Genomic DNA, 27,462 nt, shown 5'->3' with positions numbered 1-27,462 from the left:
TTTTTTTTTTACAGAAATTCCACTTCGTCTCCCCGAAAATTCAGCCACTTTTGTAGTATTTTAAAAATTCACTAGGGGTTCTCCAAACCAATCTGTAAACTGTGTCCCCCTATGCTGTATGCTCTCAGAAACTGGGAGTGGACGCTCTTCTTTTTTTTAAGTTAAAACCCATTGTTTGTCTCAGTTTTAGCTTTGCAGCAAACTGAAAACGGGACTATTTTGCAGCATGGATTCTTTTGTTGCTTAAGAAGATAACCAGGACTAAAGATGTTCCTCGTGGGAGCTATTAGGGTTATCTGATTAACCAACAAAAATTATGAAAATTATTCGACAGAAAATCTCTACAGTTTCTAGAAACCATGACAAGGATATTGGAAACTTTCAATCATGTGCGCAGCTTTCTTTCGCAACTCAGGAAGTATGTTAAGTATAGTTCTCAAAGCGACAAATTAGGATTAGTGGGTTATGACCTTCGTATAATGCTAAACGGTTACATTCATTAAGCAGCAATTACATTAGCAAGGTACAGCCTTCCTTATCCTGGACATGTTTTTGAAGTAGGGTCACCGTGGTGGATAGAGTCCTCTGATCACAAGGCAGAGGGGGAATGTAGTATTCCATTAAGATCCACTCAAGGAACCAACGAACAAATGTTAGGGACTTTTTTTGAAGGGGGCACGGACATTTCCCAAATGTTAAAATATAGAAAAAGCACTTGCCTCCTATCCTTAAATTTTATTACAATTTTTTTCTAATATTGATCAGTTAATTTACAGGTGGGCGATGGGTTTTCAATTGGAATATCATAGCCTTTTCAATTGAATTTAAGGAAGAAAATTTTAAAAAATATTTACGGTATTATTTCTTAAATGTAAACATTTGTATCTCTATTTATTGGTTTATATAATTTCATATATGCGTCACTTGCCAAGCATTTCTTTCTTTTTGTTTGTAAAATAACTATCCAAAATAAAATGCCTGCTCTTTTTAGATTGGGAAATTTTCCTTGAATACGTCAGAAAATTTCGCTCTAGATCGAACATATCAACTAGGTTGCCGATGTCAACGTTGCTTGTTTTTTTTCCCGAAAAAAAAATTTACCGAACTATTAAGTTTAATCAGGGACGTATCTCCAGCACTTTTATTGGGGGGCAAGAGGGGTACATATCCGGATAGTCAAGGGGCATGGGCTATATAAGAATTCGGTCTCCAAATTATTGGGGGGAACTGACCCCTTGCCCCCCCCCCAAACGACGCCCCTGGGTGTAATGGAATATGTCAATGGACAAGCCATCCATTGACGTACACATGGACTTTTTTAGAGGGGGGGTGTACTAATAATTTTTTGGTCATTTAAATAAGAAGGGCCCAGAAGTTCCATGATTTATTCAATGGGAGGGGGGTCTCCAAAACCCCGATACGTACATCTCTGATGCCATCGCTACTCAGTAGCAGAGTAAGCCGGAGGTTGTGCACTCAAAACCCGCAGATACTGCTTTTTCCTAACAAATTTCTATCATTTTCTAACACCTTGTGTTAACCGAAAATTAACTATGAACATCTTAAAAGCCAAATTATATGCTTAGTATGTACTTAACGTACTTCAGCAAAGTGGGTATTAATCCGCACTTTTAGGGGAATTACTTTAAATGTGTAAAGTTAAGAGTGAGTCATATACTTTCAACGAATTTGGCCTGGGAATGATTCATATGTTATGAGCTGTCTTCCCCCCCCCCCTCCCTTTCAGATATGATTTGAGAAATTTTCAGAAAAAAACAGATCACGGGAGCTCAGCACTGGTGTTACAATGTAAAAAAGAAATCAGGTTGAAATGGAAAATACATTTCTGAGAAATACACTTGATATATTAAAAAAAAAACCTTAAACGGGCTCCTAAACAAAAATACTCGCACATACTTATTACTTGCCAAGTATCATTCAAGAATTTTATTTCAAATGTGATGAATGAAAATTCCTTCCAATTTTTTTCAGCTCAGCAGAAGGATTAATTTTCCATGAACTTTATATCACATTTTTGAGCAACTATCTCAGGAAATTCAAATGTGAGGCGAATATCAGAACCGAAACCTAGCGCAAGGATATTTTGATCTTATTCGCAAAAATTTTCCTATGAAGAAAATGTAATAATATAAGAAAAATGTAAATGAAAAGCAGCTACAAAGAGAAGTTGTATTGCCTACAAATTGCCGAATAAGTAATCAAGGCCATTTCTAGGGGGTATTCTAGGGGGTATTTCAGGGTAACTCCTGTTTAAATTTGGAAAAATCAAAATACTCATTTTTCCTTTGCGTAATGGCTAAAAGTAACCCAATACGGTAGGTTCTATTTCTTCGTGTGACGTCTAGTAAGGATTGCTAGAAAGCAAGGGCGTTTTGACTTGGGACCCCTTAATATTACAACAGATCCTCTTGTGGTTTATCATAAGATCACAAGACATGATCTTTTTTTTTTTTTTTTGAATTGTCTATTACCACATCCTAAATAAAGTATAACATGTAAACTGAAGTTGTCAATATTTATTGTCCCTCAATTAAGAGCAATAAATACTGGCTAAAAGGGCGTATAAATGTGAAATTTTTCAGTACCACAAATTTTTTTGGGTGGTATCTGAATACTTGGCTTCTTTTTTTTTAATAACCCTTTCACTCCTAATTGATCTTTTTTAATAGCCCTTTCTCCCCAAATTGATCTTTTTTTAATAGCCCTTTCTTCCCAAATTGATCTTTTTTAATAGCCCTTTCTCCCCAAATTGATTTTTTTTAAATAGCCCTTTCTCCCTAAATTGATCTTTAACGGAAACGCCCGCTTGAATATATTGACTATGGTTTGATTGGCCGGAAGATTATTACAACTTGATGGCGACATAAGATCTTTCAACCATTCACTTGAATTTCATTTTCATACCGACGCAACTTCTGTTGCACACCATGGTGCGGGCCTGATTAAAGTCTAGGGATATGGTGAATTGACGTCTTTGAATTGTTTTAAATAAAAAAACCATTTCATTTGAACCTTTATTTTGTAAATTGAAAGGTGCCGAGGATCACAAACGACCAAAGGTTGATAGGAATCGCACAAAAGGAAATGTTATCCTCAAATGAAACAGATGCTGAGCATAACAAACATATGCGCTGCTTGATAACCTAAAGTAATATGAGTTCAAAACTATTGACAGTTGTAAAAAAAAGCTTTTGGAATGTGATGCACTTGCCGATGATTATCACCATACATTCTTTGCCGGAATACTGATTATTTCAGTATAATAAATCAAGGTTTAATCAAGCGTTGGGTGTGATTTACTGCCCAATGATAGTTGTGACGATATACAATAAAAAATAAAAATTGACACAAGCTTTCTGCTTGGGTTTGGCAGTAGTGAAAATGCTATACGAGAACCATAACTAATAAACGTGTAAAACCAACTTAAAAGCTTCACTTTATCCAATTTTATGGGTTAGCAATAGCGTCGGTACTGATGTATTATACGAGAAACACTCGAGAAGTGAAGTTTGGTTAATGCCAATGAAATAAAACAAAATGTTATGAAAATATAATACTTTATTAGCAAAATTAGGTTAGGTTAGGCAACAACCCCTTATCCTGGAAAAAATTAATAGCCTGTTCTTCGGTCCTTGGCAAATCCCAAATCTTAATTTGAACATCCAGGGTGAGACACTATATTCTATCACTATGCATTGGAAACTAACCGGTTATTGCCCTATCTGATCTTCGCGATCCAAATTTTCGAGTGTTTATCTGATTTTTGCGATCCAAATTCTCCAGTGTTTCTCGTATAATACATAAGTACCGTGGCGTCAATTCGAGGGGGATGTACCCCTCCTTGATTTTGAAAAAAAATATCATCCCTAGACTGTGAAAAAACTCCTCCCCCCTAGTTTTCATGAATTGACATTACTGTGTGCCAGAGCTACAAAACAGCTACCAGTAGAACATCCGTCTGTTTTTGTTAATGTAAAAAAAATAATAACTTATCATAAACAGAAAAAAGCCTTTATTCTGAATAGGCCTAATCGCAAGTTCCCTAGTGTGCTTTTAAATTTCACAGTTGAGTAATTCCTCCCATCAGCATTTGTCAGGGGTGGATCCAGGAATTTTTGTTTTTTGGGGGGGGGGGGGGGCGAAAAATAGGTTGATCCGAAAATAGTTTTTTAGGGAGGGGGGCGCAAAATAGGTTGATTCGATAAACGTGCGTTATGTGCAAGATTAATTAACACAAACTTGAGTTAATTAAGTAAATTACACTACTTGAAACTACGCTAGGGGGGGGGCGGGCGCCCCCTGGATCCGCCACTGGCATTTGTAGGAGCTTATGATCTACAAAGGGTCTATGTGGAAAATTTGATGCGTCACAGCTTAATGCTATCACACAAACATCCGTTTATTTTTCAACAAAAAACTTAGTCGTCACTGATCATAAACAAAAAGAAGCCTTGAACAGTTATCTAGCTCATTCTCTAAGGCGAAATTTAAAAGGAGAATTTCTTTTATTTTGAATGTGTCCTACTTTCGACTGTCGTCATATTACCCTAAAGGATGCGATTTCTTGCCGTGTAACTTTCATCCGTCAAAAGATTACCCGACTTGAATCTTCAGTCTTCAGCTTGCGTGTATCGTGTTCTGGTAATTATAGCTCGGACTGGTAAATCAGATTGCTGTAATAATGCCGCCCCTACAAGAATTACAGTTGATTCAGCAGGTTCGTTTCAATTAATTCTGTTTTTCTATACTATGTGGGCCTAAGTGGCGGTAAATTTTTCGATCAACTAATGAGACAGCTAAGAAATACACATAGGCCTAACTTTAGCATCAGAATTTCATTCTAAATCCAAATAAGCCATTCATCTGCGTCGGAATTTAACTTTACCCCCATTCCCTCTAATATGCAAATTTTATAAAGTAAATGAAGTGGCTGCTAGGCCTAGGGCAGTGGTTTTTGAAACTTGTGATGCATTTCTGCATAGAGCACCAATTTCTCATAAAAGCATCGCAAAGACAATAATAAGTCATTAGGGTGAATCATGGGTGCCAATACGGGGGGGGGGTACATTTTAGATTTTTCAGGGGAAATCGTGTGTTTGTGCAATAAGGTGCTCTCTATTGAAAATAATAAATTTTGTATGGATATTTAGGGATATAAAGTATTTTTCATAGCTCCCCCCTAAAATTTAGCTTATGAGCGCCCATGGGGTGAATTATTCATAGAAAAACCGGTAAATTTTTCGTTATTCATATTATTGACTTATGAATAAAGTAAACATACCACTCGATGACTTTTCTTATGTTCTTTTGTCGGAAATGGATTTTACCCTCAACCCTAAATATACCAATTCAGGGTATATATTTGCACATTAGGGGGGTGGGGGAAAGTTTAAACTTACCTCTCATTTAAATATGAAATAAATTTTACCCCCACCCCCTAATGTGCAAATAGGGGTGGGGGTGAAATTCATTTCCGACAAAAATGATTAGCCTATTATATTTGGAAAGAGCATAAAAAAGGCATCGAGTGGTATGTTTACTTTATTTGTAAGTCAATAATATGAATAACGAATAATTTACCGAAAAACCTAAATAAAAACCAAATAACCTAGGCCTAGTTCTCGTCTCATTTCTGTCGTTTTAGTGCTTGTTTTTTTTTTTTTTTTTTTTTTTTTTTTTTTTTTTTTTTTTTTTTTAAGATCAAAACAAGCCAAGGTAAGTATACTTTTTCTTTAGTATAATTTTCTTTAGTGTAATTTTTCTTTAGTATGTCTTTTTGTATATGGCTTTAGTTGGCTTTTAAATACAGATTATTATTATTATACTGTGATTGACCTTATCCAAAGGAAACATGCTAATAAAATGAAAGTAGCCTACATATTACCATTAGGCTAGATTCTGTATATTATCCTTTTTCTGATAAATATGCAGTTTTCAACATAATTTAGCTAGGATAAAAGCGAATACATCACTCAATGCCTTTTTTAATGATCTTTCACAGTAGTATAATAATCACTTCCGAGGATACAGATTGTCAAAAGGGCGTATCAGCAATATCTTTGGGACACCTTGTCGTGTCACGCTGAAACTTCTGGATTATCACGAGGGGATGTTGAAGTGGCTAAAAGGCAACATGTGCATGCTACTTCTGCTACTTTAACTAATACAACACTACTACTACTCCTACCTGCTACTACTACTAAAAAATACAACACTGCTACTGCTCCTACTACTACCTCTACTAGCCTACTATGATAATATTACTATCAAGAATAATAGTATGAAGATATAGATTTGAGAGAATATAGAGGGGAATTTGAACTAAATCAAAGCACACTATGTACATGCATATTGTCGAAAGGGCGTATTTCAGGAATGGCTTAGGGAATTAAGTTAGAACTTTCAGGGAATGCTTAAACGGGAAGACCAATTGACCAAAAGGCAATACATGCACGCTACTACCAATACTACTACCACTACTACAACTATTCCAACTATTACTTCTATTGCAGATACTACTAACGCCAAGAATATTAACTCTTAAATTTTAGGAAGTGCTGATGGGGAAGTTCAACTAAATTAAAACATACTATGGATATCAGGCCCATTTCCAGGACTTTTATCGGGTGGGGGGGCTGGGTACAAGGGGATTTCTTTTTTTGCGGGGGGTACAAAAAAAAACTTTAAAAAACGCATTAAAATTGGTTTATATTCAATTTGTTACGTTTCTACGAGTCGGACAAGCATTTGAATGGGGGAGGGGGTTCAAGCCCCCTACCCCCTTGGATACAGCCTTGTCCTTGAAGGGCATACAGGTTATCAAAAAGGAATTTCGGCAATATTATAGCAATAGCTAATTATGTTAAGTTGAAATTTCCAGGGCTTGCTGAAGGGATGTTCAAATGACCAAAAGACAACATGTTAATACTACTTCTGTTACTAATGCTAGTGCTACTATTGTTAATACTACTAGTCCTAAAAAAGTACTACTAGTACTCCTACTACTGCTACTTCAACTACTATTACAACTATGAGTAAGTGTACGAAGGTGAAATTTTGGTACTTATCTGTTAGCCAGTACACACTCGAGAATTCAGATCCACAGGGACGTGGTTGAAACAACTGAGACGCTTGGGAAATTGATAGGATATATATATATATATATATATATATATATATATATATATATATATATATATATATATATATATATATATATATATATATATACACATATATATATATATATATATATATATATATATATATATATATATATATATATATATATATAATTTGGGCTGTATATTTGTACATTAGGGAGGGGGAGGGAGGTTAAGTATGGCGGGGCTGTATGCAAAATGTAACTCGACTTAACCTAACCAAAATTCCAACTAAACATTCATCAAAATGTAGCTACAAAGTAGTTTTCCGTTGAGCCGAAGCTAATTGTCTCCGTATACAAACAGCAATAAACTGGTTCTTGTCTGACTATAGATCCAAATTCTCGAGTGTGTACTGGCTAACACATACGTACCGAAATTTTCAAGGAATATTTAGGGGAGAGTTGAAATGAATCACATCACCCCGTCTGCAAACAGGCTGTCAAAGGGGTGTATTAGTAATATCTTAGGAACGACCTAGTTTGTGAAGTTGAAACTTACATGGCTTGTTGTGGGGGCTGTTGGACTAACCAAGAGGCATATTAATTTGAAACTATCGGATATGTTAAGAGGAATGTTGAACTTGGCAAAATCTGCATACTACTACAACTACTAACACTACTATTACTGCTGTTAGTACAGTTGCTACTACAACGGCTAATACTACTACGACTGTTACTGCTACAACTACTATTACGACGACTACACTAGCACTACTAAAGCTAAGGATATTCCAGGGAAACTTGCTTTCAGAGAATGTTGAAGAGAATAGTGGACTAAATTGAAACACACTATTTGGACGCAGGCTATTAAAAGACCGCAACAGGAACTGAAAACAAAATAAACTGAAACTGAACAGGAACTGAAACAAACATCTCAGGAACTGAAAAAAAAACTGAAACTGAACATGAACTGAAAACAAATATCTCAGGAACTGAAAACAAAATACATTTGAAATGTTTTTACTGTTTTAACTTTAGTAAATCTAACATTATTAAGACTTTAAGGAATAAAATGTATATTAAACTATCAATCCACATTCATTTGTTGTTTTGTTCAATAATCTTGGTTATAATTTTTTTTTTGCGATATTATGAGGAATAGGAACATCCATCTCGAAATAAGGATTATTTTCAGTAAGTACAAATTATGTTCTGGTCTTCAGAAGGCAGGGGGAGCATCAGTCCCACTCATCTTAGTTCCTACTCGTTTTGCGTTCGACTCGGTTATTTGTTGAAATTTCTGTTCGTTTTGGGTTTCATTTATTGATGGTTATTTTTCGGTAGTTTCACGCTTAGAATATATTTGACTTTATTTCTGCTCATTTTTGGTTTAATATAGCTCTACTTTTCTTAAAAAAACTAATTTTTGGGGAAAATTTTTCAAATTAATCCCGTAAAAAGAAGGGAGCTTCCACCTCCTTAGCACCTAAGACACCCTCGCCCTCCGCGTTTATCTTGAGGACATCTCATGAAAACGAAAATTTAGATAGAGGGCAGAAGTTACCAAGCGGAAGAATCGGCTCTGAAATTGGAAGGTTATTTAAGCAGCTTTTTATTACTTTCAAGCCTATTGGCGCTAGATATCACGATATTTTCGTTTGGTGGAATTGTGCCTCTATCATGTCAAATCCTGGGGGGGGGGCAAAAAGAGAGCCGCTTTTCCCAAATCAATTTAAATGACAGTGACCAACGAAAAATGAGCCATATAATATCATAAAGGCGAAGTGCTGAAGAAAATTGACCTGTCTGTCTGGATGCTTGAATTATGAAGGCTTATTTTGGTTTTAACAAGATTTTTGAAGAGACTAAATTTCAGCTGGGGTCTGGGGGAGGGTCAAACTGAGGTATGGGGCACTTGCCTCTGCCCCATAGCAAATTATGCCCCTGGTCTCTATGTGAGCTAAAATTTTGGTTTCGCATCACAAAATGAGAGAATTTTGGCATATCTATAGAATATCTTTGTTTACTAAAAAAATGCCATGAGCTTTAAAATTCTGTTTGAACAAGCTCGTTCCTTACGTTTTACGGTCACTGGTTTGACACGGTCACTTTTGAAAAAAAAAACACAAAAAACAAGCAAGCACAACAATTAATCAAGACACATATGTGATCATCCTCCTGGGGGAAACAACGATATTTTGCATTTTTGCATGTAAGAACTTCGATGCTTCTGCTTCAGGGTTCTCAGATGTTTTGAATTTTATGGAGTAGCTTAACAAGATGACACCCTTTCTTTGGGGCGTTTCTTCTTTTTCGAAAATGTTCTTGTGCTGACAACTTCTGCCAGATAAACTTAAACTTTGTATTTTTTATATTTCAAATGTTCACAATTATTCTATATAATAGAATTCTGTATTCTATGCTTTTTTGTTTGCCTATACGAACGTATTGATTAACGTTGATGCGTCAGGTGAAAGTCTAGTACTACCATATGCGTAAAGTGTTTGCAAATGCAGTATGCGCAAAGTGTTTGGCTCTGATTCACGCCACTATGTTACTTCATGCCACAAAACGTGAGGTAAGCCTTTGTTGTATCAAAGCCCTTTAAGACATTTATTTACGTCTTAAAGCTCCGCCTGATGATTCACGCTTCATCTAAAGCTGGCGGTCCTCAGAAGCCCTACACTGCTTCTCAGTTGGTACCGGGAGTACCCACTCCCGATATTTTTGTTGACGCAGAGAAAGGTACTCGTCAAGGTGTCATTTCTTCCCCTTGATTCTTCATGAACGAAGTTCTTTTTATGCAGTCAGCTGCTCCATCGTAGTTCATTCTTGTCGGTTTTAATTTGGTACTCACCTGCAATGCAGATCATTTTCAGAATTTGAGTAGATAATTTCGGAGACCACACTGCCTTTCCATGACGATAAAATAACAGTTCAAAATAGGGATAAACTCCTTTTTTAATAGACAGTGTATAATAAGTTTCACAAAAAATACCAGATATTTCGGTCACATATGCAGTGACCGTCATCAGTAGTAAAACTAAACTGGTATTTTAAAAAACATCTGGTATTTTTTGTGAAATTTATTATACACTGTCAATTAAAAAAAGAATTTTATCCCCATTTTGAACTGTTATTTTATCGTCAGAATCCGAGTCAAAATATTTAGCACATTAACGACGTTTTTACATCACTATAATCTAAGTATGCGAAGCTTAGTCTCGAGTTCAATGCCCAAAAGTCATTTTCTTCAACTGAAAGCAAGAGCAACCAGCGGACATCCCTCTCGGGAACAGCATGATCAAACCAGCTGATCACATTACTTACCTTGGTCTCCCAATTGGCTCTTCGATAAAGCTTACCCAACTCATAACAGCTCACATTCAACGTCGAGTCGGGCTGTCGTTTGCATCTTCCGTCATGAATAAGATACGCGTCAACCATCGTCTTTTTTTAAGCTTTTCAATTCCATTGCCTTACCACATTATCTATACATTACACATTTCTGGACATTATTTGCAAATTCAGATAAGTCAGTACTTCGTTCACTTTTCTTTCGTTTCATGAGATATCTTACGTTTCCGCACATAGAATCCGCAATTCTTATCTTTTGAGAAATTTTAACATTGTTGACCCCATTACTGCCGTGGAAAAGCAAGTTTCTATGAATAATTTCCGTTTTTCAAAACTGAATCATCTTTTGGACATCGGTACTGACACAGTAATCTATTGAAGTTGTGATGTATTTTGAAGTGTTTAGTTTGTGTTTAGTGGTTTATTCTTTTGCTCCTTTTTTGTTGTTGCTCCGTCTTCTTGTTTTTTGTATGACACGTTTTCAAATAAATAAATGGTTTGGCTTCTAGAGGATGGGCGAACATACCTGGTCTGAAACTAGTGGGGTTGTTCTTTGGCTTACATTCATATTTTTAGTTGAGATTTATGGATGCTATTTCAGGACACCGGGGGAACAAGGAATAGATTTCGACCTTCAAGTATTCTCTTTTTTCAAGTATTATCTACAACTTCTTGAAAGATAGAGTTGGGTCTTTGTCTGCAGCCCAATCTTGATATTGTTTCAGGTGAGGAAGGGGCAGTATAGGACTGATTCTATTTTTCTCCCCTTTAAGCCCACGACTGAAAGTCAAATTAGCACAAAAACGAGCATTATTGTATAAAAAACATTTGCAGACTATTTGAATTTAAGAGCCAGTTGACCTCTTTATAAAGAAACGAGGAAAAACTTTCCCTTTTCTTTTGCAACTGGTTGAGCAACATTTGACTATATCTTCAATCATATAGCAACTTATGTAGGCTACGTGTACACGTTTTGTTTAGTCATATAGGACTACTTGGAACAAATTAAGACTTTATCCTTGGGCGGGGGGGGGGGGGGAGAAGGCATACCAAAAATATACGAGACAGGGAGGTATCAGGAATTGCAATGAAAATTTTAAAAACCTCGAGGTTATAGGAAGGGCCATTGACTCGAACGTCTTCTTTTTTTGTATAATTTGTTAATGTGTACAAGTCTTCTTTTTTATGTTTTTTGTTAATAAATTAATCTAGTTTTCTATCTAATTCTTCTATCTAAGTTTCTATCCAATTTCTAGTTTTCTATCTAATTAATCTAGTTTTCTATCAAATCTAATTTTGGTAATAAATTAATCTTTTTTGTGTATGAATACCTCTAGAAGTTTCTTGGGGTCCAGGTTCAGATAAGTACATATGAACTTGTTTTGGTGGTGGGGGAAGAGAGTAATTTCGTTGATTTCTCAAAACAGGGGATAAACACGAAACATGTAGGAAAATCTGGGAACAAACTGTAAAAATATGCACATTTTTGGGACTAATGAATCCCTCCTCGTGTATATGATATCCAGAGCACGTTTTAATTGGTAAAATAACTCATATTTCTGAATAGTAGTCAAATATTTTTCTTTTTGGTGTGTTTAACTCATTTGAATTACGTGGTTTTTTTTTTTTAATTAACGTTTTACATTTGACTAGAAAACACGAATCGGTCTTGTCCGTTTTTTGAGTTTTTGTCTACCTATCCCATCACGCTTAAGCTTATTTACAATCATAGGCAGCGCGCTAGCGATGCCTAAGTAAAGAACGATGTTGACACAATGTGTTTTTTTTTCTCCATACCCGGGCACTTCGTATCGAAGGAGTTGTCGTAGAAACTCCGAAAAGGGCTCACTCGATTGGAAATTGGAGTGACTAGTGCCCTTTGTAACAGTCGAAAGTGATTGGAGGGCAACTAGGCCCCCTCCCGAACATCATTTCCCCAAACACATCCAATCAAAACTTTGAGATAGCCATTTTGTTCAGCGTGGTTGATTTCCAGATAGAAAATATGTTTTTGAGGAGGAAACTCCCCCACAACCCTCGGGGAAAGGGTTTTAAATTATGCCCTGGGGGTTTACAAGTCTGATGTAGAAGGTGTTGTTGTATAATCTTAGAAAAAGGCTAATTTTACTTAAAATTAAATGGGCTATCGTCCTTTGTAATAGTCAAAAGTGATTGGAGGGTAACTACCCCCCCCCCCCCACGCCCATCATTCCCCCAAACACATCCAATCAAAATTTTGAGATAGCCATTTTGTTCAGAGTAGTTGATTTCCAGAAAGAAAATATCTTTTTGAGTACTCCCCTACAACCCTCGGGGCAAGGGTTTTAATTTATGCCCTGGGGCATATAAGGTTTTTATAGAAGGCGTTGTCGTAGAAAGTTCAAGAAAGGCTCATCCGATTGGAAATTCAAAGGGCTAGTGCCCCTTTTAATAGTCGAAAGTTCTTGGTGTGCAACTAGCCCCCCCCCCACGCCCATCCGTTCCCCAAACACATCAAAACAAACTTGTGAGATAGTCATTTTGTTCAGCGTAGTTGATTTCCAGATAGAAAATATGTTTTTGAGGAGGACACTCCCCTACAACCCTCGGGGCAAGGGTTTTAAGTTATGCCCTGGGCCATATAAGATTTTTATAGAAGGCGTTGTCGTAGAAACTTCAAGAAAGGCTCATTCGATTGGAAATTCAAAGGGCTAGTGCCCTTTTTAATAGTCGAAAGTGATTGGAGGGAAACTAGCCCCTCCCGCACGCCCATCATTCCCCCAAACACATCCAATCAAAATTTGAGATAGCCATTTTGTTCAGCGTAGTTGATTTCCAGATAGAAAATATGTTTTTTAGGAGGACACTCCCCCACAACCCTCTGGGCAAGGGTTGTGAGTTATGCCCTGGGGACATATAAGGTTTTTATAGAAGGTGTTGTCATAGAAAATTGAAAAAAGGCTTATTTCATTGAAAATTAAAAGGACTAGTGCCCTGTTTAATAGTTGAAAGTGATTGGACGGTAACTAACCTCCCTCTCACGCCCACTATTTCCCCAAACACATTCAATCAAAATTTTGAGATAGCCATTTTGTTCAACTTAGTTTTAAGTTGTGGAAATTTAGGTTTTTCAGGATGAAAATCCCCTTACAGTCCTCAGGGCAAGGGTTATGAGTTTTGCCGTGGGGGCCTGTAAGGTTCCTATATAGAGTATTGTCGTAGAAAATTAAAAAAGGGCTCATTTGATTAAAAATTGAAATGGTTAGTGCCCCTTTTAATAGTCGAAAGTAGCTGGAAACCAACTAACACCCCTTCCACGACCACCATTTCCCCAAACACATCCAATCAAAATGTTGAGATAGCCATTTTGTTCCAAGCAGTTAAAGTTCAGGAAATTTTACCTTTGAGCAGGACACTCCCCCACAGTCTTCAGAGCTTATGCCCTGGGGGTATATTAGTTTTTATTGAAATCTTTGTCGTAGAAACTTGAAAAAGGGCTCATTCGATTGGAAATTCAAAGGTCTAGTGCCCTTTTGGATAGTCGAAACTGATTTGATGGCAACTAGCTCCCCCCTCTTGCCCACCTTTTCCCCAAACACACCCACTCAAAATTTTTAGATAGCCATTTTGTTCAGTGTTGTGGATTTCCAGATATAAATTATGTTTTTGAGGAGGACACTCCTCCACAGCCCTCAGGGAAAGGGTTGTAAGTTATGCCCTGGGGGCATATAAGGTTTTTACTGAACGCGTCGTCGTAGAAACTTTAAAAAGGGCTCATTCGATTGGAAATTGAAATGGCTAATGCCCTTTTTAATAGTCGAAAGTGATTGAAAGGCAACTATCACCCCTTCCACGCCCAATATTTCCCCACACATATCCAATCAAAATTTTTTGATAGCCATTTTGTTCCACGAAGTTTAAAGTTCAGGAAATTATACCTTTGAGCAGGACACTCCCCCCACAGTCTTCAGGGCAAGGGATGTATGTTATACCCTGGGGGCATATAAGGTTTGTATTGAATTTTTTTGTCGTAGACACTTAAAAAAGGGCTCATTCGATTGGAAATTGAAAGAGCCAGTGCCCTTTTTAATAGTCGAAAGTGATTTGAGGGCAACTAACCCCTCTCTGACGCCCACCTTTTCCCCCAAACACAGCCAATGAAAATTTTTAGATAGCTATTTTATTCAACGCAGTTGTAAGTTTTGGAAATTAGGTCTTTAAGGATGACAACCCATCCCCCCCACAACCCTCAGAGCAAAGGTTTTAAGTTATTCCCTGGGAGCATGTAAGCTTTTTATTGAAAGCGATGTTGTAAAAACATCCAAAAGGGCTCATTCAATTGAAAATTGAAAGGGTTAGTGCCCTTTTCATAGTTGAAAGTGATTGAAGTGCAACTAACCCCCCTGTCACGCCCACCATTTTCCCAAACACATCCAATCAAAATTTTGAGATATCCATTTTGTTCAACGTAGTCGACAGTTCTGGAAATTAGGTCTTTTAGGATGATAACCCCATTAGAGCTTTCAGTGCAAGGGTTGAAAGTTATGCCCTGGGGGCATGTAAGGTTTATATAGAAAGTTGTTGTAGAAATGTCAAAAGGGGCTCATTTGATTGGAAATTGAATCCATTTCACGCCCTCCATTTCCTCAAACACATTTAATCAAAGTTTAGAGATAGCCATTTTGTTCAGCGTAGTTGAAAGTTCTGGAAATTATATATTTAAGGATGACAAACCCCCAGAGTCCCCAGGGCAAAGGTTGTAAGTTATGCCCTGGAGGCATATAAGGATTTTAATGATAGAGTTGTCGTGAAAACTTCAAAAGGGGCACATTCAAGTAGAAATTGAGAGGGCTAGTGCCCTTTTTAATAGTTGAAAGTGATTGGACGGTAACTAACCCCTCTCTCACGCCCACCATTCCCTCAAACACAAAATTTTCAGATAGCGATTTTGTTCAAGGTAGTAGAAAGATCTGGAAATTAGGTCTGTGAGGATGACTCCCCCCCAGCCCTCAGGGCAAGGGTTTAAAGTTATTCTCTGGGGGCATATAAGGTTTTTATTGAAAGCGTTGTCGTAAAAACTTCAAAAGGGCTCATTTGATTGGAAATTGAAAGGGCTAGTGCCGTTTTTAATAGTTGAAGGTGATTGGAGAAAGACTAATGCCACTCTCACGCCCACCGTTTTCCCAGACACATCTAATCAAAATTTTTAGATAGCCATTTTGTGTAACGTAGTTGAAAGTTCTGGAAATTAGGTCTTAGAGGATAACAACCACCCTCACAGCCCAAACTCAAACCGAGTCAAACTCAAAATGAGCAGAAAGTAACATAAGTTGGGCTCAAAACACCTATGCCTTCACAAGGCCAGAATATAATTTGCACTTTGAGCCCTCTTTAGATATGCTAGGACCACTGGGTCAATACGATTACCCCTGGGGAAAAGAAAAAAAAACAAACAAACAAATCAACACGCATCCGTGATCTCTCGTCTGGCAAAAAATGAAAAATTCCACATTTTTGTAGATAAGTGGTTGAAACCTTTTTATCAAGGCTTTCGAATATGCTGTATACAACAATGTAGTTTTCATCGCAGGTCTATAAATTTTAGAGGGTTTCCCCCTTTTCTCTAAAATAAGCCAAATTTTATTAAGTGCGTACATTTTGATGGACTAGACTAAACTTTATAAAGGTACCTAGGTTGAGTTAGGTTACATATTTGTAATCTAAATATATAAATGTAGAGGGAACCAGATGTCAGTGCCGTTGGTCGTCTCCAGTGTTCTGTCCTGAGCGAGGGTTGAAGTTTCGCTGGGGTCGATGCACCGCGTAGTGAGTCGACCGTGGATGATATCCGCCCATCTTGAATATGCTTTTTATGTGTTTATTTTTTGGTAAAAGTTATATTTGTCGAGAAAAAATGGATAGTTGACAAATTTACACGTGCAGAACTACAAAAATCGATTACATGGGAGGAGTGAGTTTCTTCTTTTTGATAAGGAATATTTCCTGAACTTGAGATTTTCTAAGTTTGCCCTGTTATTCCTCACCTGTTGGATCGAGTTGACATTTTCATGGACAGTTTTACTGAAGGGGCATGATCACTTTGAACTTTGTATGGGGGTAGGGGTAAAAATGTTTTCTTTAATCCTCACAAATATACGCTATGCTTCTTTCTTTTTTATTATGCCTATCGTTTCACGGACTTCGCTGTTAATTGTATATTTTGTAGTAAGACAATTACTGTTTCATACTAACCGCATGTTATAAAAGTATATAAAATAGTTATCTAAATACATGAATTTCTTTACAAATAATATGGAAAGAATAACATATTTACCTAAACAGATTCTTTCAAACGTGACGCAATTTTTACTTTTGTTTATACTAGTCTAAAACCAAATATTCTCCCTCAAATAAATAACAGGATCACGAGGTAAGAACAATAACTCGCGCCAACAAGGTCACGGGAACCAGAAGAAACAGCTTAAAAAAGAATTTCTAGTAGGCGTGTGAAGTATGAGACAGTTTTTGGAATGGGGCTATATAATGTGCGTGGCAAGGTATGGGGGTCAGCAAATAGTATCCAGGGACCCCCCGAAGAATTTTTAGTATTTGATATTTGAATCATTTACTGATTTATAAATGGTGAGATATATTAGTGGAGTACTAAAGAAAGCAAAGAAAATCACTATTGACGAGTTGACATTGCAAACGAATCATAAACGAAGTGGTATACCAGTGGTTCACAACCGATTCTTGGCCATGCATCACCTAAGCGTTTCTAAATCCGGATGCTCCCCTCGTGATGTTTAAATGGTACTTGTCTATTATATAAAACACACTCGAGGAATGGAGTTTGGTGAAATGCAAATGAAATAAAACAAAATATAATGAAAATACAATGCTTTAGTAACAAAATTATTAAAACTACCACAAAGAACTATCGAAGGGGGGGGGGAGGGGGCAGAGCGCGTAACCTAATCTAATCAAAATACCAACTATATATTTAATTAAAAAAAGGCTATAATATGGTTTCTCAACGAGCCGAAGGTTATTGTCTGGTAGCCTATAGACAGCGTGAAAAACCAGGTATTCGTAATACAATTTCTCGAGTGTGTTTTATATTTTAGACAAGTACCGTTTAAATTTATGTCTATATCAAACTTACGTGTATTTAAATTTATGTCTTTAAATTTTTTCTCTAGGCATATTTTGTACGAATCAAAAATATTGTCTGAATACAGCACCCATTATAGAATGTATGTATGGTAAATATTTATATTAACGGAGTACTCAGATAGCTAAGAAAAAAACTTACCTTTGAATCATAATTTCATCTTGAATCCAACTATGACACTTGTTTCCGTCGCAAATTCAATTTCTGAATACTCCGTTGATAAATATTTACCCAAATTTTTATGGCACCCTCATTTCACTTTTTTCTTCTTTACACTTTTTTTTAATAAACTTGTCAACTTGGTCAATTATTAGCGCCCTTGTCGCATAGCCCCCCCCCCTCAAGATTTTGCTCTAGATCTGCCTTCACGCAACTGGGATTTTTCTTTTCTTTTGTCTTCGAAAGGAATCATCATTTTCCTTCTCTCGTTATGAGTTCAGTAATGTTCATAAATATACATTTTTTGACATATATTTAAATCAATTGATCTTCAAATTAATTTTCCGTTCTTAATCTAAGCTTTCACATAAATACAATACCAACTTTCTCTTTCTTGGTGAAAACTTGCACCTGTTGTCACTTCTTCCTCATTTGTATTCTGTCTATATTGTATGTTCCTTTTCCTCATCTTAAAAGTCTGTTTTGCTTTTATTTTATTTAAAGTTCTGTTTTTTGAGATGGGTGATTTTTTTATGTATTTGTTTATTTTTATTTTTTTTTCTGGCCGTTGAGCCTTTGGGGGTTGACTATGTTGAAATGTTTTTTTGTCATGAATTGATTGATTGTTAATCTCTGAAACTAATATTTTTAGGAAGTTCAAAAAATATTGTTACATTCCAGTTTTACCAGATGCCTGATGTAAAATGGCGGAACCATAAAAGTGAAAAATACACCGATTTTTCAAATAAAAAATGCACCGATTTTTCGAGTGAAAAATGCACCGATTTTCAGCGCAATTTTTCGAGCAAAAAAAACGTTCAAGTAGCAATTTTTCGAACATAGGGCGTTACAAACGTGCTGTTGTGATCAAACCCGACATACTGTTATACTTCCGTTTTAATTCCACATATTCTAGACTTCTTGCTCTGGTCACCTGCCACCAAGAATACCAATATAAATATCTCCGAGTGGTGAAGCAGTACGTGTTTCTCGGGGTGGGGGTGTAAAGTGTTTTTAGAGTTACATTTTTTCAAGTACTGGAAAATTTCTTTCTGAAAGTCTGAAAAATCCAGAAAAAGATGAGATGAAATTCCATCTCCTCCTAATTAGGGGCCCCCTTTTTTATTACTAAACCCTCAAAGTTATTCATAGTCTCATCTCTCTCTGGTTTATCTCTCGGAGCACGTTTTGCTCCGCCTTGCACGGCAAGCTTTAGGAAACGCAATGTCAGGCAGCGCATTGTCAGGGTTGTCATCTGTATCACGAAAGTGCTATTTAGTTCTATTTCATCATGTGTAGCACTGTAGTGCGTGCTACACTGAATGTAGCATTTTTTTTCTCTTATATGACCAAATTGAAAATGTAGACATATAAACTACAATTACATACGTTTCGCATCAAAATATATGTCAGAACATTTTTTATGCATGACATAAACTAAATACATTTCAATACGTGATGTACGTGTGCGCATACATTTCCCCATTCAGTGCTCTGACCAAGTCAGCATACATTTTTATTTCTTTACATTAAAACGGACCATGGCGCGTGACACGCGCATTTTTTTTACTGTAGCACCGAAAATCCCTGTGTTGCACGTAAATTTGGGCAATTGTAGCACTTTGGGAACTGACCGTGGTGGCAACCCTGCACATCTTGCAAACGCCAAGACGCAATAAAAAGTCAAAACAAAATTTAGAAAAAGAAGCACAAGATTTAGTAAAACAAACACACGCTGGAATGATAGCATACCCAGTACAAGATAGTACGACACCGAGCAAAAACAGTCAAAAAAACACACGACATCCGCATAACAGCCGATAAGCGGGCATAAGTTGAGATTAATTTGTGCAAATTTCGAGCGAAACTCATAGTGTTACATAAGCACTCATGCAAAAGAATACTGTATTAAATAACCATCTAAAGAAGATATAAACTGTGTAAATAAGTTAAAAAAGAATAAAATGATGTGACAAGATTCCTTTTTGACCAAACGTCAGGAGGTCCAAGCACTAGACCCTCGTTTTTGATAAACTAAGAAATGAGTTATATTTAAGACCGTATCCAGAGGGGCAGTGGCGGATCGAGGGCCGGGGGGACCCAGGGCCCCCCAAGATTTTTTCTGGTGCCCTCATTCATTGTTTTTTTTTCTTTTTTTACTCTTTTATTAGAATAAATTTGTCAATTTGGTCAATTATTGGCACTTTTGTCACTCTGCTCCCCCCCCAAATGTTTTGCTCATTGGCGCCCTTGTCATAATTGGCCTCCCCAAGATTTTGCTCTAGATCTGCCCCTGGTTACGGGGTTTGTACTCCCCCCCCCCGAAATGTTTGTCCGACTCGTAAAAAAGTTACAAAAATGCATATAAAAAAATTTTGATGTGCTTAAAAAAATTGTGTACCCCCCCCCCCCCCCGAACAAAAATCCTGGATACGGCCTTGGTTATATTCTCTATTGTTTTTTTCATTTAGATTAGACTGGAGAATGCAGAACGTAAAAATGACCTATTGCTTCGTAATGCTTGGTTTCTCACACATGTGTCACACTCCTTAATTTTCCAACGTAAAAAGTTATCTTTAAATGTGATAAGTATGACCAACGAGTCTGTGTAATTTCATCATCAATCAATGCCTTTTCTCTTTCTTTTCTTTCTTCACGTAATTCAGGAATGACTCAAATAACGGGAGAAGGATGAAAGTAGATGCACATTATAGCTAACATTTAGAGGGATGGGTATTATATAAGGGATTCAACATTGGGGTGCTGGCACAAGTGCCTCGACTAGTTTCTGTTTCTATAAAAGTGTTAAAGAGAATTTTTTGTGAAGAATGTGGTAGTGTTCTATTAGCTGGAAGCCACGCAAGATAGAGGGTAAAAGAAACTATTCAAACAGGTTTTTTTCAATTGAGAATTTTATTGAAAACAGTGGTTTCTCACTGCGTTTACAATATTTAAACTTTAGTTTTTTGGGGAAAAAGGTTACCTAGGTTAGACTAGGTTACGTATTTAATATATGCTACGCTGTACCCCCACCCCCCAATGTGCAAATATATAACCGAAATTTGTTTCTAGACTATTATATTTTCATCCTATTTTATTTCATTTCATTAACATTACCCAAACTTCACATCTTGCGTGGCTTCCAGCTAATTGAGCAGTACCAAGAAAATTATTTCAAGTTAAATTTACGAATTAAATATGTAAGCATTTTGGATCTAGTTGCGAACTAATTTTCTACCGCTTATAACAAATTGGAGGGATCTTAATTTTCCAAATTGACAGCGAATTTGCCCGCTATGTGGATTGGGATATTTTCTTTTTAGGTGCAATGATTTGGCAAACCTCCAGGTGAGATCTGTTTAATGGTTGAAAGGATCAGTTGTTACTTGGATCCTTAAATCGACGTCTCCTAGATATATAATGGCAATAGGCAATTTTATTTTTAAAGGTTTACAGGCTCGAAGATTCCAAGTTTTAATTATTTGTATATGCTCATTTATTATGCTTATTTGTATCAGTTTTGTACTGAGCCGTATCCAGCATTTTTTTTTTCGGGGGGTGTTTTACACAGATTTTTTTTGGGTGGGGGGATTACACAAAAAAGAACCTAAAAAAACACGTAAAAATTTGTTTATATCCATTTTTGTTACGTTTTTACGAGTTAAACAAACATTTTTTTTTGGGGGGGGGGGTCGTACCTCCTAACCCCCCTGGACACGGCCTTGGTTTTGTATATGGCTTTATCAGCTTTGAAACACTCACACATATTAGATGACAGTTTTCCGGGAAGAACGGTCTGCAAAAATACCCCTATTTTATCAGTATAAAGGTTCTCCTGACCAATATTGGCGGGTGGGGGGGGGGTCTTCTTGTATGCAGACATGCTGAAAATAATAGTCATCATTCCAATGATCTTAACAGTTTACTTGATTAGCACCATTGTTAATTAGGTACCACCAGGGGCGAAGCTAGAGTTTGGAGTTTGTGGGGGGGGATAGAGAATGTGCCGACAAAATTGTTCAGTATGCCAACAAATGCGGACACGCAAGCTAAATTTAAGACGCTGAAGTTCCAAGGCGCCAGCACTGCATTTTGACGCCTTGGAACTTTGGGGAGAATCATCCCCGCCCCCCTCCCCAGTTATCCAGGATTTTATATGGGGGCGCAAAACAGGTTGATCCGATAAACTTGCGTTAGGAGCAAGTTTAATTAATGAAAACTTTCGTTAATTAAGTAAATTACACTACTTCAGACTATGTTAGGGGGGGGGCGACCCCCTTTGCCCCTCCCCTGGATCCGCCACTGCTTCCCCCGTAGTTGCACCCCTGGGTACCACTGTATTTATTGTATGTACAGAGGGAACTAATAATATTCGTAGTTGTATGGAGCTTAATGTTTGGTTTTAATTAGAAGGAAGGCATTGATGAGTTTGGCCCTTTTAATAAATCTGGCAGGAATTATAATTGGTTTGAATTATATACAGACACGTACGTAGCTGTTTTGGGGGCGGGGGGGCATTGAAAAATTATTTATTTGATATTATAATAAAAAACACCCAGAAATTCAGGAAAACTTGAGGATTTTTTTATGAAGGGGCCTCAAGCCTCACCTCCCCCCTCTACTCTCATCCCTGATCCAGAACCTCCCATTCAAATGAGGTAGTTTGATTTTTAGCCAATTATAAGGAAAGGAAAGCATCTAGGAATTTCCAATGCTAGGGATACCTGAAATTCTTTGACTACACATGGTTGATGTTTCCAATGTATTACAAAAGCAGGATAAAAAAGAACCGGTTTTTGTATATTCTTTTAAATGTCTATAACGTGTCCAGAATATTAATACTTTCTTAGAACTCAGAAATAAAGTGAAAGCTGCTTTAAAAACTTTTTATTTATGCAATTGCGTTCTCTTGAATTTGTGTTTTGAATTTAATTGTTTTATGATTTATCGTCAAATTTCCTATTGCGAGCAATTTAAATAGAGAGGCCACTGACAATCTATTTAGAATACTGTTAAATAAATAAAAAAATGTATACTATGTCAATAACAAAATGATAAATATGCCTACCAAACGAGAATTGACAACAACCTAAAAACTTGCTATAAGTATTTAAATTTGGGGAGGTGGCGAAGCCATTTTTATTGTGGCTGCAGGCAAGGCTGTATCAAGAGGAGGCACCGGCTAACCCCTCAGCCTCAAAAATGTTTGTCCCACTCGTAAAAACATAACAAAAATGCATATAAACAAATTTTTGATGCGTATTCAAAAGTTTTACTGTTGTTGAGATATTGTTTATTTAGAAAGTTGTTGTAAAAAATCATATTTTTGGTTAAAATAGTTATTGTTTATATTTAGGTCGTCCTACTTGAAAGACACAATGTGCCAGCGAAAAGTTTTTCAGCAATAGTTAATGTACTTTTATTTCGATAATCTTGTTATCTCAGCAGCTCATAAAAAATCGCAAATATAGAAAATATTATACGCACTTCCGGCTAACCAGACAACATCTATCAGATTTTTAACAGTGCTAGGTCTCATTTAGATTAGGCCCCCAAGCTGATCGTATGTCTATGATTCGGATTCTTGACCTTAACTATGTACATTTTAATTAGTTAAACCAAAGACGCTTTTTTTACTCATCAGGAAGCCGTACCCCCCTCCCCCTTGGGAAGGTATTTAGAAGACATAAATTTAAACAATTGACAAACGTTTATTATGCTTGGTAGGCATTTACTTAAAAAACTTATCTACGCTGGAGAATTTCCAGTTAATTCAGTTTAAGGTCAATTAGTTGGATAAGCTAATGCGATATTAATAATTTACAAGGAAACAGATTTGCGATTTATTTTGATGTTTTTATTTCTCCAATAACTTTCTTTTAGTGCGGTAGTCAAAATATTGCCAAATGAAATGTCAATGAATAATAAAATCTAAAGCAAAATAATTGTTTGTCAAATTGCATATATTTGCGAAATGCGTCTCAGAGAATACTTAGAGCAAGATTCTGCACTGTCTTTTTTTTATACATAAATCCTAAATATACTTCGTATTTTAAGGTCTAATGCACCTCTTTTCAAGGCCTAAGTGAACTTGCATACACTTTAGTTGCCACTCGACGTGGTAGGATGTATTGTTGGAGCCATTCCTCAGTCCAACCAATGGCGGCTGTTCCCCTTTTCGCTTCCTATACTACTACTACTAACAACTCACTACAGGACCAAGCCACCTGAGACCAACACAGCTAAGCCCGCTCCTTCATCCCAATCTAGTCAAAGTTTTTCTCTTCATACCCTCCCAGGAAGTTCTCATTTCCCTTAAATCTTCCTTAAGATACCCTTCAATTCCAACCTAGACAGTTGACCAAAAAGGACATATCTTTGGCAATGTCACCCTTCATCCGCAGAATGTGGCCAAGCCATCTCAAACTTTCTCTCATTATAGCCATAGAAAGTGGGATTAAACCACACTTTTTGTGCAGCCTACTGTTTGGGATATCGTCAGTCAGTCAGGTACCTAAAACAATCCGTAGGCAATTTTCTCTGGACAACATCTAGCAAATCTTCCTCTGTTTTTCGGGGCGCCCTCGCTTCAGAATTATACTTGACCAATGTCATCACTGTATCTTCCAATAGGTGTAATATTAACTGGAATTGGAGAAGAAAAGTAAGTAATGATGATAGGGGACAAGAAAAGGAAGTGGTAATGTCGTACACTGATTTTTAGCCCATTGTAGATTCATTTAAAAGAAAGTTCAAGCTGACATAATTCTAGGAAGGAAACCTAGGCAAAAAATTAGCTTGTGTCATATCAGACAAGGTTTTAGTGGCCTGGTGCCAGGAAAATTGTCAAAAAAACAGTTCAAGTTTAGTTCTCAAAAGGAATCCGAGGATCTGAACCCCTGGACGTAAAACGGATACCTTTTAATAGCTGCTAGCAGGGGCATATTTCCAGCATTTTATTGGGGGGGGAGGAGGACAATGGGGGTCCATATCTGGATAGTCAAGGGGCATGGGATATATAATAATTTTTCTCCAAATTATTGTGGGGAGGCAACTGCCCCTGGCTGTTAGAAAGTACAACTTTTAATAAAGACAGTGGATCTACTACACCTATATATATATATATTATATATATATATATATATATATATATATATATATATATATATATATATATATATATATATATATATATATATATATATATATATATGTATATGTATATATATATATATATATATATATATATATATATATATATATATATATATATATATATATATATATATATATATATATAATATATCAGGGCCGTATCCAGGATTTTTGTTCAGGGGGTGGTTTACTAATTTTTTACTTTTTTTGGGGGGGGTGTTTTACTAATTTTTGACTCAGTTTTCGACTAATTTTACTGATTTTTACCTAGGTTTTACTAATTTTCGACTTATTTTCGAGTCGGTCAAAAATGTCGGGGCGGGTTCAAACCGGGTAACCCCCCCCCCTGGATACGGCCTTGATATATATATATATATATATATATATATATATATATATATATATATATATATATATATATATATATATATATATATATATATATATTACGAATTCACATGTATTTTTTTTTGGAATGAAAAGCAATATTTTATTTTGAAGAACACAAAAGGGCTGTAAAACTAGTACAAAGACCAGACTTTAGTAGTCACAAGTGCTGAAAAGCGAGTAAAAATTTTCATTTTCTTGGGTGTTTTGAACGAAGCATAGAACGCACTTATGCGTACTTTCCCGCTACTTATGTGTTATATAATACACACTCGTAAACTTGTATCGCGAACATGAGACAATACCCGGTTTTCACGGTGTTTATACCAGACAATTAGCTTCGGCTCGGTGGGAAACTACATTATGGCTATAATTTAATTAAATATTTAGTTGGTATTTTGGTTAGGTTAGTTTAGGTTACGTATTTAATATAATGCGCTCTGGCTGGCCCCCTTCCATAATTCTTTGTTGTAGTTTTCATAATTTTGTTACTAAAGTATTGTATTTTCATTATATTTTGTTTTATTTCATTAGCATTAACCAAACTTCACTGCTCGAGTGTGTATTATATAACATAAGTACCATGGGCGCCCATGAGGGGGGGCGCCCCCCTGGTGGAATGATGCTGCCTTATCTTTATATTTTTGTTCTGAGATTTCTATTATATAGCATTAAAAGTGCCAATTAGACGAGGTTAAGAAACCAGAAAGTCAATCGCTAATTAACAACTATGTAAGATCATTCCGAAGACTATGAATTTGGTGAACTTGTCTCTGCTATTTTTTTTTTATTCTTGCATCACACAAAGAATCCTTACAAAAACTAACTCTGTAATCCATTTAGTAGTGTGTGACGTTTCCAAGTGATCTAACTCTGATAAAGACACGTCACATGAAAACAGATAAAAACTCCGGAGCTTTCCTTGGATAGTTTAATTCATTTGTGTCTTTCGTCTAGGTATCAGTAAGTAGTGAGATGTCACCTCATAACGACTGTTCAGTTGAATCCGATCTTGCTGGTGCAGTGGCGAAATTAGCAATGGTGCAACGTAGTTCGAGCACTGAATCAAGTGGTAGCGATGCTCCAGTTCCTCCGGTGCATGTCACCATTGAGCCATCACCGTCAACAGATGATTCAGAGCCGTCGGAAAATGGTGATGGTTTTGAATCCGAGTCGACAACATATTTTGATGCAACTTCAGACGCAGAAGCATATCATAAAGGAGACTCTGGGGTTGAGGTTGACCAAGAGCCTGACTTTGTTATACCTGACGAGCAGAAAGTTGCGAACATTGTCGAGATGGTTGAATTTTACTTTTCTGACGCCTACATTTTAAAAGATGCATTTCTTTTGAAACATGTTAGAAGGCACAAAGAAGGATATATTTCACTGAAGCTTATTTCAAGTTTCAAAAAGGTAAGCCACTTTTTTATTAATTACGTACTGTTCCTAGTCAGGCAACCACATAGGAGACAGTACTTTTAGTCCCCTTTCCCCTAAGATCTCGAGTTTCTTAGGATTGTTCCTCGGTTCTTTTTGTTTAACTCATATAATCCACCCTTTTCGACGTTGGGCTCCAACCAGAAATCCCCTCCCCGACCAAAGTCCTACGTATGTACCTGCTCCTTGGTCTAGTAGATAAGCCAGGAATGTATCCAAATTTATTTTAAATGTAGAGCCAATCATGGCTTTAATTATGATTTTTATTCAGAGTTTATGCCATTTGGCCGACAGGGTGCCCACTTTTCAAAAATAACGTACGTAAAATGGCGTGTGCCAAGAATGGTGAAACTGTGCATCCCACTGTTCTGAGATGTATACCAGGTAGCGAAAGTGGCACCCTTTCGCATTTGGCGGCATTCAACCAAAGCGGGCCCAGGATTTTTTTAGGGGGAGGGGAGTGCGAAATAAGTTGATCTGATAAAATTGCGCTAGGAGCAAGTTTAGTTAACGCAAACTTGCGTTAAATAGGTAAATTACACTACTTTAGACTATGTTAGGGGGCGCCCCCCTCCGGATCTGCCACTGCATTCAACTAAGAATTTCAGGTCTTCCTTCCACTAAATAATTGAACGTGCGTTGTTTATATAGCTTTTCCATATTTTGATAGTTATCTTTTAATTAA

General features: G+C 36.7%; 1 protein-coding gene across 1 annotated transcript in view; it reads left to right on the top strand.

The window, feature by feature from the left end:
* Nucleotides 1-4,585: 4,585 nt before the first annotated feature.
* Nucleotides 4,586-27,462, top strand: part of Achl (La ribonucleoprotein translational regulator Achilles) — a 40,244-nt gene continuing 17,367 nt past the window's right edge. The window contains exons 1-2 of the mRNA XM_089100785.1: nt 4,586-4,738; nt 26,295-26,753. Coding sequence (XP_088956911.1) covers nt 4,703-4,738; nt 26,295-26,753 — 495 coding nt within the window. The 5' untranslated portion in view covers nt 4,586-4,702. The remainder of the gene's footprint in view (nt 4,739-26,294; nt 26,754-27,462) is intronic.

Source organism: Artemia sp. Qi Xiang Cuo, chromosome 14 (assembly GCF_049724085.1).
Source record: "Artemia sp. Qi Xiang Cuo chromosome 14, ASM4972408v1, whole genome shotgun sequence".
NCBI lineage: Eukaryota > Metazoa > Arthropoda > Branchiopoda > Anostraca > Artemiidae > Artemia > Artemia sp. Qi Xiang Cuo.
Note: the sequence above shows the minus strand (reverse complement) of the source record. Positions and strands in the feature narration are given on the sequence as shown.